This window comes from Branchiostoma floridae, chromosome 15 (genome assembly GCF_000003815.2).
Source record: "Branchiostoma floridae strain S238N-H82 chromosome 15, Bfl_VNyyK, whole genome shotgun sequence".
NCBI lineage: Eukaryota > Metazoa > Chordata > Leptocardii > Amphioxiformes > Branchiostomatidae > Branchiostoma > Branchiostoma floridae.
This window is the reverse complement of record NC_049993.1, coordinates 20,828,936-20,841,780: the sequence shown is the minus strand read 5'-3', so window position 1 is coordinate 20,841,780 and position 12,845 is coordinate 20,828,936. Positions and strand designations below refer to the sequence as shown.

General features: G+C 41.4%; 1 protein-coding gene across 1 annotated transcript; it reads left to right on the top strand.

Moving 5' to 3' along the window:
- The first annotated feature begins 101 nt into the window (after positions 1 to 101).
- LOC118431971 (E3 ubiquitin-protein ligase TRIM23-like) lies at positions 102 to 11,876 on the top strand. Its single transcript, XM_035843429.1, has 11 exons — positions 102 to 169; positions 3,399 to 3,561; positions 4,223 to 4,347; positions 4,591 to 4,869; positions 5,908 to 6,090; positions 6,561 to 6,776; positions 8,391 to 8,525; positions 9,213 to 9,342; positions 9,936 to 10,046; positions 10,681 to 10,805; positions 11,688 to 11,876. The coding sequence occupies exons 1-11, from the start codon at positions 116 to 118 to the stop codon at positions 11,865 to 11,867; spliced, it is 1,701 nt and encodes a 566-aa protein (XP_035699322.1). The 5' UTR covers positions 102 to 115; the 3' UTR covers positions 11,868 to 11,876.
- The last annotated feature ends 969 nt before the right edge of the window (positions 11,877 to 12,845 follow it).

Below are 12,845 nucleotides of genomic sequence, written 5' to 3'. Positions count from 1 at the left end.
AAAACCGTTTGTAATATTTTAGCATCACACTAGCATCCAATATGGCGATAAAATAATGATATGTAAATAAATATCATTACAAATGTACCACAGAGAATGGAACAGTCCGATCAAAATGGCGACGGCAGAGCCAAGAAGTATTTTGCACCGGAGACCGGGAAAATCCAATGTAAGTCGATTTTCAGCTCGATTTTGCCATAACTAACCTTTTTCTGTAAATAAGAAGCTTATAACCTTCTAGAGATCCCAATCTACAGTCCTGTGTCTTTGCCGTATCGCTTGATAAGCTGTGTTTACATTGAGTTAAATGAGTGGGATGGGCCAGCTGGTTTTGTTGTGGTTTTTCTTCCACATCATCCAGTATGACATCATAACGGCTGGGTTGTTAAAAGTTTCACCCAGTAGATATTCTACTTAACAAAACACTTATGCTAAGGTGTGCTGTATGAGGGCATTTATACATGAACAGAAATTATTTATTACTCTTATTATATAAGGTTTATGATGGACTAGATCATATTGATCAGCTGATCATAGCTTGTTAACATCCACAAACAATTGCAGTCGAATCTGTCAGTTCGTGACCACACAATGGAAAGTGGTAGCTGTAGACACATACACTTGGATCTTAATCAAGTTAATGCAGGGTCAATGAGAAAACAATAATAACTAGAGTTCGGCGACCTCATACCTCCATGAAAATTTAGAGCTTTCGTAAATTTCATGCAATTGACTAAGACATTAACATAATTTATGCATGGTGTTGTTCATCATTGACAAACGTACACATGTCATAATTATAAAATTCCCATTATTAATCATAAAGCGGTTTTGCAATTTTTACATAAATCATGCAAATAAGTTCCTTATTACCATATTTGGTATCTGCTAATATTCCACCTATCATAATTAACATGTGTTACATTTATTGAAGTCCAGTTATTGCAAACAATGGAATTATACAATTTCCCCATTAATTATGCAAATTAAGCCCTCATTTGCATAACATGTATATCATTATGAACATCTTTGCCTAAGGTACCCGCATGCCTAATATGATGCCAATCCGTCAATCCTTTCAGCAGTTATCCTCTTTGGAGTGTCTTGACAAAAACGCCCCTGCAGTTCCCAAATTCAATGTTAGGGGGCTGAAACTTGCCTCACTTTGTCATGACACTAAAAGCTATCTACCACCCAAATTTCAAAACCACATCACGTCCAAGACAAGAGATACATAGAAAAAACTGCTATGATTGAATGTTGTCATTAATTATGCAAATTTGCTCCTATTTTGCATAATTCGTATTTCATTTTGTACAACATTGTCTGAGGTACCTACATACCAAAAATCATGAAAATCCGTTGTTCCCTTCTTGAGTTATCCTCTTCAGAAATTTTTGACAAAAATGCCCCTGCTATCCCAAAACTAGACGCTAGGGGGCCCAAACTTATGTCACTTCTTTCTGAGCACAAGAGCTATCTAATACTCAAAAATCGTGACCATAGCATGTTCAGAACACCAAAATAGCAAAACCGGAAGTTGCGCTGCAGTACCAAGGGAAGCCGCTACGGGGCCCAAAATCTAATCATTTCCAGCTTTCATCACACCCTACCAAAACAATAAGTATGAAACCAATCCACCCAACCGTTCTTGAGTTATTTTGTTTACACACACACAGACACACACACACACACACAAACACAGGGTAAACTAGAGTTCGGCGATCTCATACCTCCATGAAAATTTAGAGCTTTCGTAAATTTCATGCAATTGACTAAGGCATTAACATAATTTATGCATGGTGTTGTTCATCATTGACAAACGTACACATGTCAATTATAAAATTCCCATTATTAATCATAAAGCGGTTTTGCAATTTTTACATAAATTATGCAAATAAGTTCCTCATTACCATATTTGGTATCTGCTTATATTCCACCTATCATAATTAACATGTGTTACATTTATTGAAGTCCAGTTATTGCAAACAATGGAATTATACAATTTCCTCATTAATTATGCAAATTAAGTCCTCACTTGTATAACATGTATATCATTATGAACATCTTTGCCTAAGGTACCCGCATGCCTAATATGATGCCAATCCGTCAATCGTTTCTGCAGTTATCCTCTTCGGAATGTCTTGACAAAAACGCCCCTGCAGTTCCCAAATTAAATGTTAGGGAGCTGAAACTTGCCCAACTTTGTCATGACACTGAAAGCTCTCTACCACCTAAATTTCAAGACCATATCACGCCCAAGACAAGAGATACATAGAAAAAACTGCTATGATTGAATGTTGTCATTAATTATGCAAATTTGCTCCTATTTTGCATAATTCGTATTTCATTTTGTACAACATTTTCTGAGGTGCCTACATACCAAAAATCATGAAAATCCGCTGTTCCCTTCTTGAGTTATCCTCTTCAGAAGTTTCTGACAAAAATGCCTCTGCTATCCCAAAACTAGACGCTAGGGGGCCCAAACTTATGTCACTTCTTCCTGAGCACAAGAGCTATCTAATACTCAAAAATCGTGACCATAGCATGTTCAGAACACCAAAATAGCAAAACCGGAAGTTGCGCTGCAGTACCAAGGGGAGCCGCTAGGGGGCCCAAAATCTAATCATTTCCAGCTTTTATCACACCCTACCAACACACCAAGTATGAAACCAATCCATCCAACCGTTCTTGAGTTATCTTGTTTACACACACACACACAGACAGACAGACACACAAACACAGGGTAAAATATAACCTCCATTCCATTACATTTCATGGAGGTAATTATATAAACCCTCACCAACAAGGTCTCTTCAGTGTTAATCCACACTCCACCCCACCCCCCCTCAGCGACACCCCAGTGGGGTTTTTCGAGGGTAACGAAGACGAAGACGAAGTGTCACTGACGAAACTACTGAATCGTAGTTAAAACTTCTGACCGTTTCCAAAATCATATCCAGTTGCTTGAGTAACTCCTTTTTGGCTTATATTCCTGACCTGCTACCATTCTTCCTCACATCCTGCTGTCTTTCTTAGTTCTTTTCTTGACTCTCTTTTTATGTCTTTGTTCTGTGTTTGACTTCTATCCACCTTTCTACAACTCACCGTGTACATAATTATATGTGTTCAACTCCTTCCTTTGGTGAGTTTTGTTTGTTCTATGATCTATCCCTTTGATTCTTGTCTTAAAACTCTTTCTTGCATCTGCTTTCAAGGCATTTTTGTTTCTTTGATATCTACTTCCGTTCAAATTTATACATGAACTGGGCAGCCTTAATTATCAACACTGATATTATGATATTTCCAAGTTTGTATGAAACCAATAAACCAATATATTGTGATATGTGCCTGCATATCCCATCATACCTTGCTGTATTACCCACACTGCCCTGCAGGTTCTGGAGTGCGGAGTGTGCGAGGATGTGTTCGGTCTCCAGGGCGACAAGGTGCCACGCCTCCTGCTGTGCGGCCACACCCTCTGCCACGACTGTCTCACGCGGCTGCCTCTACACGGGCGCGCCATACGCTGTCCCTTCGACAGGCAGATGACTGAGATTGGTGAGTAATTAAACATGAAGTACCTTAACCTTAATCCTAACACTAACCCTGCTGACTGTGGACACACTCTCTGCCATGACTGCCTCATGCAAGTCAGCATGTTTGGCTCAAAACCCAGAGGGCTCAGGCTTGAATCCTGTCATGCCACCGATCTTGTGCTCTTGGAAAAGCGCACGAGGCTCCCTCTACACGACAGAGCAATCCGCTGTCCCTTTGACAGGCGAATGAGTGAGATCGTCAGGGTCTTGTCATATATATTGGTTTCTTTATTTGTGTTGTTTATAAATTACTTCAGTATAAGCAAAACAATTAAACAGAGGTTCAGTACCAGCAATGATGTAAGTGATGTCATAAACTTATATTTTGGAGTGCACTTTTCAATGGACAAATGACTTTGTAAATACTTTCCAATAGAGAAAAAAGTGTTTTTTCAGCAACTCTTTATTATCATCAGTATTATTATTGAGATTTGTGAGGACCTTGTTTTTAATTTTTGTCAGCTGCTAAGTTTACCATTGCAGCTGCTCTAAATGTTACTTTTAGGAAGAAACTGTCAGAAAATCTTCTGTTGTACCAGTTGTACCATGTAACTACAGGCTGTAATATATTATATGAATGGCCATATTCATATCCAACACATGGATGTATGTTTTCCCCACAGGTGACTCAGGTGTGTGGGGGTTAAAGAAGAACTTTGCCCTGCTGGAGCTGCTTGAAAGACTGCAGTTTGGGCGGGAGTCACCGGGGGCGCTGCTGTGTGAAGTCAGCATGGACACTGAGAAAGAGGTCAGAATTTCTAGTCTCTATCAGACTCTCCTGTCTATAATAATAGGGGCTAAGTTAGGAATAAAAGTCTAGTACTAGTAGTAGGAGTTAACTGGCCTAGGAGTGAACTGAATTAGCATCTTGTAACCACCTTCCTCCAGGGGATGTTGTCTACAGTGATGGAAAATCCAACATTTTTGCCCATTCTTTGCACATTCATGCTTCTAACTGACTTTTTTTACATTGTTTTTTACCACTTTACAGACCACGATTCGGTGTGACGAAAACGAAGACCACCTAGCAACCATCTACTGTACAGTCTGCAGTACCAACCTGTGTGCAGAGTGCGCCCAGTCCACCCACAACACACGCACGCTCGCCAAGCACAAGCTCGTACCGCTGCACGAGAAACCTCGCGAGAAACCGATGTGTCCGCTGCACCAGACTCACGCCATCGAGTTTGTGTGTTTGGAGGAGAGCTGTCTGTGCAACCCTCTCATGTGTTATGTGTGTAAGGACTACGGGAAACACCAAGGGCACAAGGTTAGGGGCTTTAAGATGTATTTGATATGTCTTTAAGATGTGTTTAAGAGTTTGTGTGTCTGGAAGAGAGCTGTCTGTGCAATCCTCTCATGTGTTATGTGTGTAAGGACTATGAGAAACACCAGGGACACAAGGTAGGGCTTTCAGGTGTATTTAATATATCTTTAAGTTGTGTTTAAGCTGTGTTTAAGAGTTTGTGTGTGTAGAGGAGAGCTGCCTTTATAACCCTTTCATGTGTTATGTGTGTAAGGACTATGGCAAGCATCAAGGGCACAAGGTGAGGCTTTAAGATGTATTTAATATGTCTTTAAGGTGTGTTTAAGGTGTGTTTAAGGTGTAAGAGTTTGTGTATCTAGAAGAGAGCTGTCTGTGTAACCCCCTCATGTGTTATGTCTGTAAGGACTATGGAAAACATCAGGGGCACAAGGTGAGGCTTTAAGGTATATTTAATATGCCTTTCAGATGTGTTTAAGATGTGTTTAAGAGTTTGTGTGTCTGGAGGAGAGCTGCCTTTATAACTCCCTCATGTGTTATGTGTGTAAGGACTATGGCAAGCATCAAGGGCGCAAGGTGGGGCTTTACAGCATCTTTAAGGTCCCTTTAAGATGTATTTAAGAGCATGTGTAACAAGAAGAGAGCTTGTGTAACTCGCGCATGTGTTATGTCTAAGGACTACAGAAAACACCAGGGACACAAGGTGGGGCTTTAAAGTGTTTTTTAGTCATCTTTAATTAATAAATTATGTTTTTGAGAGTGTTTGTGTCTACAGCTATTTCGTGAATTCTGTCTCCAGCACACCTCTATAGCTAGTGTAGGACATTTTCTTCTTCCTGTCACATTTTGAAATGAAGACTTTGTACTTCAGCATACCCTTATCAAGAACGATGCAGAGCAGGTCCAGATCATTGACACCCTGCATCACCGTATCAATCCACTAGGGGGCCCAAAATCTAATCATGACAAGGTCTCATTAAAACCTACCCACATACATACTATGATATACTACCACATTACACAATACTATTTTCCCTTCTCCAGCACACCCTTATTGAGAACGATGCGGAGCAGGTTCGGATCTCCATCATCGACACCCTGCAGCATGTGAAAGGCTTCCTGGACGGGGTGTCGGACAGCGCCCGTCGCCTTGGCAACGCCATCCAGCAGATGGAAGGGTGCTCACGGACCGTGGAGAACGAACATGGCTTCACGCACACGGAGCAGGTTTGTTTGTTTGTTTATTTAACCAGTAGAGACATATCACCTTTGATCACGGTTTTCAATGTACCCTGGGGGGAAAGACACACACAGACAGAACAGGTAAGGAGAATGAGCATGTTCTGTTCTTCAGAGGGTACTGTGTTTGTCTCAGTGTTTATGACCTATTCATGTTTGCCCTCAGAATCCTGGAAGGGAAACATTGTGTTTGCTTGGATTCTTCTTTTTCTCTTACTCCTAACAAATAAGGTTCATGGCCTGGACCAGACGCAGTCACCATGGTTACTGGATTGGACACCATGAGGTGTTCACTTACACGATGTAGAAAGTGACAGGACGGGCTGGTCATCATTTATTTGCATGACCTTGAGTTAGAATATGCAAAGCAGTAGATTGTAAGGCTGCAATAGACAGTGTGAAGGTAGATGTTATGTATTTGCTGGCAAATGTTACTCTATTGTTCTTGTCCCTCCCAGATCCACGGGACGGCAGAAGAAGCTCGCGTCCGCGTCCGCCGCTACTTCCAGGAGCTTCACGAGACGCTGCATCGCCAGGAGAACGTTGCTCTGAGCGTGGTCGACACGCACGTACGCGAGAAACTCTGCTCGCTGAAACAGCAACAGGAAGACATGGCCGTGGTGGTGTCTCAGGTCACGACCATCTGTCTGGAGTGTGAGAAGATGCTACAACAGGTGAGAACCTTGTTACACCTGGTTAAAAAAAAACCTGGAACAGGTAAGAATATAGAAACTCTTTAAGGGAGGACATGGCCGTGGTGGTGTCTCAGGTCACGACCATCTGTCTGGAGTGTGAGAAGATGTTACGACAGGTGAGAACCTTGTTACACCTGGTTAAAAACACCTGGCACAGGGGAGAAAACACACCTGTTAGAGAAACTCTAAAGGGAGTTAAGGAAACACAGAATGGAACTGCAAGATGTTTCCACGACTGCAGTTCCAGGAACCAGTGGATGGTGATGATGAATGGAGGACTTGTCTTTTATTTGAATGGACCACCGTATAAGATCAATTAATAGATAAATAAATAAATTTATTTGTTTTAATTGACCAGTAAGATGATAGGGAGACATTGCCTGATGATTGACATGTGCCTGTCCCCTGACCTTTCTGTGGTACCTACAATGTTCACAACTTCTGCTGGTAAAACTTCTAGAACAAAATCGATTTTGATGGGAAGTCGCCACAGATTAAGGAGCAACCCAGAGTTACAGCTTTCTTTGAATGGCAAAAGGATTGAACAAGTATTTCAAGCAAAACTACTTGGTTTCATTATAGATCAGTACTTAACATGGACACAGCAAGCAGACAAAGTCCTGAATAGGATGACTGGTTCACTAGCAATGCTTAAGAGATCTAGACATCTGATTGTGGATGGACCGCTAAAGATTGTGACGCAGGCACTAGTGTTATCCCATCTGGATTATTGTGCTTGCTTATTATCTGCCTGCCCTCAGACCTCCTTGAACAAGCTACAGATTCTGCAAAATAGGGCAGCTAGACTAATTCTTAATGCGCGCTATAATGAGAACATTGATTATATGCATAGTAAACTACAATGGCCAACAGTTAAAGAAAGATTGTACACAGGCACTCTTTCTATGTTCAACAAGCTATTAGTATCTAAGGAACCTAGAGCTATGTATAGCAGATTAGAAAACATTAGTAGCAGACATGAGCACAGCACTCGTCTTGCGACAAGTGGTGGTTTTAGATTACCTAAGCCAAGAACTGCGGCCTTGACAAGGACCTTCTTGTATAGATGTCATATAACACTTTCCCACCACAAATGAAAGCAACCTCACCTTCCATTTTCAAAACACACATTGTGAATTGGATCCGGACAAAAATCAACACAAACAAACCCTTGCAGGATTGGTGGTAGACGAATTTGTATGTAGATATGATGTAGATAATTGACTTGTGTTGTGGATATTTTCTTTGTTAATTACACCCATTTGGTTATTTTATTTATGGTTTCAACGATTGATGTTTTGTTACTTATGTTATAGCCTTTGACCTCTGACCCCTCCTCATTACTTCTGTTTACTGAGTTTATGTTACATTTTTGTAATCAGTTCACTTCAGTTTTTCTTATGTCATACAGTATACATGTACTTTTGTTGACTTTATGTTATTTGATGGTTTTAATTTGTAATGTTGATGGACGACTCCAGGAAGAATAGAGTTATGATAATAATGGTAACTCTAATTGGAGATCGAAATAAACAAACAAACAAACAAACTTTCATTCATGTGTTCATTTGTTTGTTTGCTTATGTTGCCCAGGATGACCACAAGGTCCTGCTGGCCAAGCAGGAGATCCGCAGCCTGTTGGACACGGTCAGGAAACAGCAGCAGCAGTTCTCAGACCTGCCTGAGCAGCTGCACATGGACCCTGGTATCCCTCTTACATTCACTAAGGTTAGTACCCCCCTCAAAAATACCCCCCACACAGCACCCCCCCCCCCCTCACACACATGTACCCCCCTCAAACATACCCCCCTCACACACAATAAGCTTCACATGGACCCTCCTCACATTCACACAGCAGCAGTTCTCTGACCTGCATGGTGCTGATTGACAGGTCTGTCAGACAACATTTCTGTGGGAATATTATGGGATGGCTCTGTCCTTGGTGCTGATTGACAGGTCTGTCAGACAACATTTCTTAGGGAATATTATGGGATGGATCTGTCCTTGGTGCTGATTGACAGGTCTGTCAGACAACATTGTTGTGGGAATATTATGGGATGGCTCTGTCCTTGGTGCTGATTGACAGGTCTGTCAGACAACATTTCTGTGGGAATATTATGGGATGGCTGTCCTTGGTGGATCAAGAAACATTTCTATTCTAAATCATGGAGCTTGTTTTACACAAACACCTGTTAATTTACTTGACTAAGTTGTATCCACGACTAGCTTTACATTTCTGTAACAGTCAGAAGAAGACTTGACTAAGCAAAATGACAATGAGACTGTGTTTTCCCCTCCAGAATAACCTTGTTCACATCAGGCCTAAGATCACTTATCATGAGCCATGGACTTGTGAGTAAATTTCTGGGTAAGCTTAAGTAGAAAGTCAAGTCACAGAATTTCCCTCCCCTCCAGGATAACCGAGTTCACATCGGGCCTAAGATGGAGATGCGGGTCGTGACGCTGGGTCTGGATGAGTCTGGCAAGACGGCGATCCTCTTCAAACTGAAGCAGGACGAGTTCATGCAGACCATCCCCACAATTGGTGAGTTGTCCAATGCCTCTCCTGTACTGCTGTCCAGTTCAGTTCAGTTCAGTTTATTAGAGTTCAACTTGCATGTACGCTATGCAAATAGGTACTTGAAATCTGTTGACTTACAGAGGCGCTGCACTTATCGTACAAGCTAATATCATATAAAACTAGATTGACACAGGACGATTAGAATCACATTAAAATACAATTTACAATAAAGTTAAGATGATGCATACATTATAAAATCTGCTATACAGAACTGCTCTTTGAGTAGAGTTTCAGTGCACGGGGCATAAAAGACTGGGCGTGCCTATTCGTTCTACTGAGAGAGGATGTGGGTAGTTTAGGATGTCGCAGGCTGTAGTTGCTCTGTGCGGTAGATATAAATTCATGTAGAGAACTGCCATAATCTTTCAGTATGTTTTGAATGGTTCGTAATGTTGCCTGATCTCGCCTCAAGGACAGAGAAGGCAAGGACTCTACAGGTACCCCAATGATCTTACAGCAACGTTTTTGTATGCCCTCAAGTGAATGGGAAAGGTGATTAGGCAGCTCTTCCAACTGAGGTGATTAGGTTTTATCCTATTTCTTTATCTTGCTCTCAGGCTTTAATGTGGAAACAGTGGAGTACAAGAACCTGAAGTTCACCATCTGGGACGTTGGTGGAAAACCTAAACTCCGCCCGCTGTGGAAACATTACTACCTCAACACACAGGGTAAGTGTGCAGGAATCTAGAGTTATCAACCTTGCTTCTGACTGTATTGGATCTCTAGGTTTGGGTTAGCTTGTCAAAGTTCTAAAGCATAAAATGCACACATTGTGTCAGAAAAGTGGTAGAATATAACCAGCTACCACTGCATGCCTGTGACGCTGGTGTGTTTTGTTGAAAGATGGTTATACCAATTGAACATTTGTACACAGGGGTACAGATAGCTTTGGAAGCACTTAGGGTTTGTGGTGTACATGCATTTCAGAAATAACCAAAAACTGCTGCTGTCTATAGTGTAGAGCCTAGAGGTCAGCTGACAACTGGCTTTTTCTGATGGATTCAAGGCTTACATTTTTCTTCAGTTACATGTAGTCATTTGTTTTTCATTGGTTTACAGCAGTTATATTTGTTTTGGACAGCGCTGATGTTTGTATTTGTTTATTTATTTGTTTACAGCGGTGATATTTGTGGTAGACAGCACTGACTGTGCGCGGATAGACAAGGCTTATGATGAGCTGATGTTTGTTTGTTTGTTTGTTTGTTTACAGCTGTGATATTTGTGGTAGAAAGCTCTGACTGTACGCGGATAGATAAGGTGTACAATGAGCTGATGTTTGTTTGTTTCTTTGTTTGTTTACAGCTGTGATATTTGTGGTGGACAGTGCCGACTGTGCACGGATAGACGAAACTTATGATGAACTGTCCAAACTGCTGGCTGAGAAGGAGCTGAGAGAAGCTGTGCTGCTGGTCTTCGCCAACAAACAGGTCAGAACTGGTTCATGTTTAAACCTGACATTGGCTTAAAGTTTATGACTATCACTCTGTAGAATGGAAGATGGTTCTGTCATGCTGGCAAAGACAGAACAATTACATGCATGTTATATGTCAGCCTACACAAGCTCTAGATCTGCTGTGTACAATGTATATGATTCCTGTTTGTTATACATACAGCACTGTAATGTCTGTGGGATACAGCTCTATCATTTCCCATTACATTTCCCTTACAGGACCTGCCCTTAGAGTAGGTAACAAACAAACTGAGCCTATACACAAACTGTGCTGTATATAATATTGTCTGTTGCATGTTTTCTACAGGACCTTCCCAATGCCCTGCCCATAGAGGAAATCACAGACAGACTGAGCCTACACAACCTGTGCTGATCATGTTAGTTAGAAAGTCTGTTATAAGACTGTTGTAAGATACATCATCATCGTTTTCCACTGTCTATCATGTACAGGACCTGCCCAATGCCCTGCCTATAGAAGAGATCACCGACAGGCCCAGTCTGCACAAACTCTGCTTTATGAAATGTCCGGCATGTACTTCTCCAACAGGACCTCCCAAATGCCCTGCCTGGCGAGCAGATTACAGACAAACTCAGCCTATACCCACAGAAGCATCATTTTGTGTCTTCCAGATCTGTATCAACTTAGAGAACGGGCATTGTAAGATGCAACGTAACAGTTTATAATTTCATATTATTTCCCCTACAGGACTTGCCGAATGCCCCTCCTATAGAAGAGATCACAGACAGACTTAGTCTACACAAGCTTTGCTGTACTGTACATATTGTAATGTTTGTTACAAAGACATGTCGATAACGGTCTTGTTACATCTTAAAGTTTATTATTTTGTATCCTGTACAGGACTTGCCGAATGCCCTTCCTATAGAGGAGATCACAGACAGACTCAGCCTACACAAACTGTGCTGTGGGCGCTCGTGGCACATCCAGGCCTGCGACGCTCGGACAGGGATGGGGCTTCACGACGGGCTGGACTGGCTATCACACCAACTGGTCGCTGCAGGGGTGCTAGACATTTCTTAGGTCTTTCTGGTCATTGCTGACAAGATATCTAGATGTTTCTTAAGTCATCCCTCCAGGGATAGAGATGGGTCTACAAGACTAGCTCTACCACCAGCTGGTACACATGTAGTTACCGCAGTTCTAGATATCTCTTGAGTCTTTCTCTGCTTAGCAGTCAGGGTATGGGAGTTGAACTACTAGTGGACTAGCTGTGTCCCTGCTACTAGCCCTAACAAGGGAGTCAGAAACAGAGATAGGCATTGCCCCTATACACCCTATAAGGTGTGTGAAGATGTAACAACCATGGTAAACAGTACCATGTAGTAATTTCTGTTGTATATTACAGTAACTCTTCAAGTAGATATGATAATTGTAATGATGATATACATGTAGTAAATACATGAGGAGAGTTTTACATACCTCCATGTTAGACAGCCTGGGAGCACAGAACTAGGTGATGACCAAGTAAAATGCTTTCATCTCTCATTGCTGAGTTAATACTGGGGTTGGTTGGTCTACATTCAACCCTGTACAAGTGACTGCTCCTACATAAGAACCAACTGGTCATTGTAATTGTACCACTTTTTGGTGGTCCCTTTATGATGATTTTTCCCATTGACACGAGAAGTAAGAATCCTGTCTATAGTGACCACTTAAAGGCACTTGTCCACATAGACCAGATTTTATCAGTTCCCTTAGTGGTCCTCTTGGGCAGGTTTGTAGTTACTTAAGGGTATGACTGCAGTACTCTACTGTTAAGATAATCAAACTTGAGCAATAAGTAGTTGTTGTAGGTAAGTTTGTAAATTTCCTGACTTTAGGAAATTCAAAATAAGTCTTAAGATTCAGTGTAATTGAATTGACTTATTTTTGAATAAGCCAACTTAAAAGACCAACATTACAAACTATAGTCTGTAATAGAGTTAAAACAGTAAATGTGGAAAGAAATAGATGTTATGGTGGCCTAAGACAAAACCCTGTATGATATAACCTATAGTC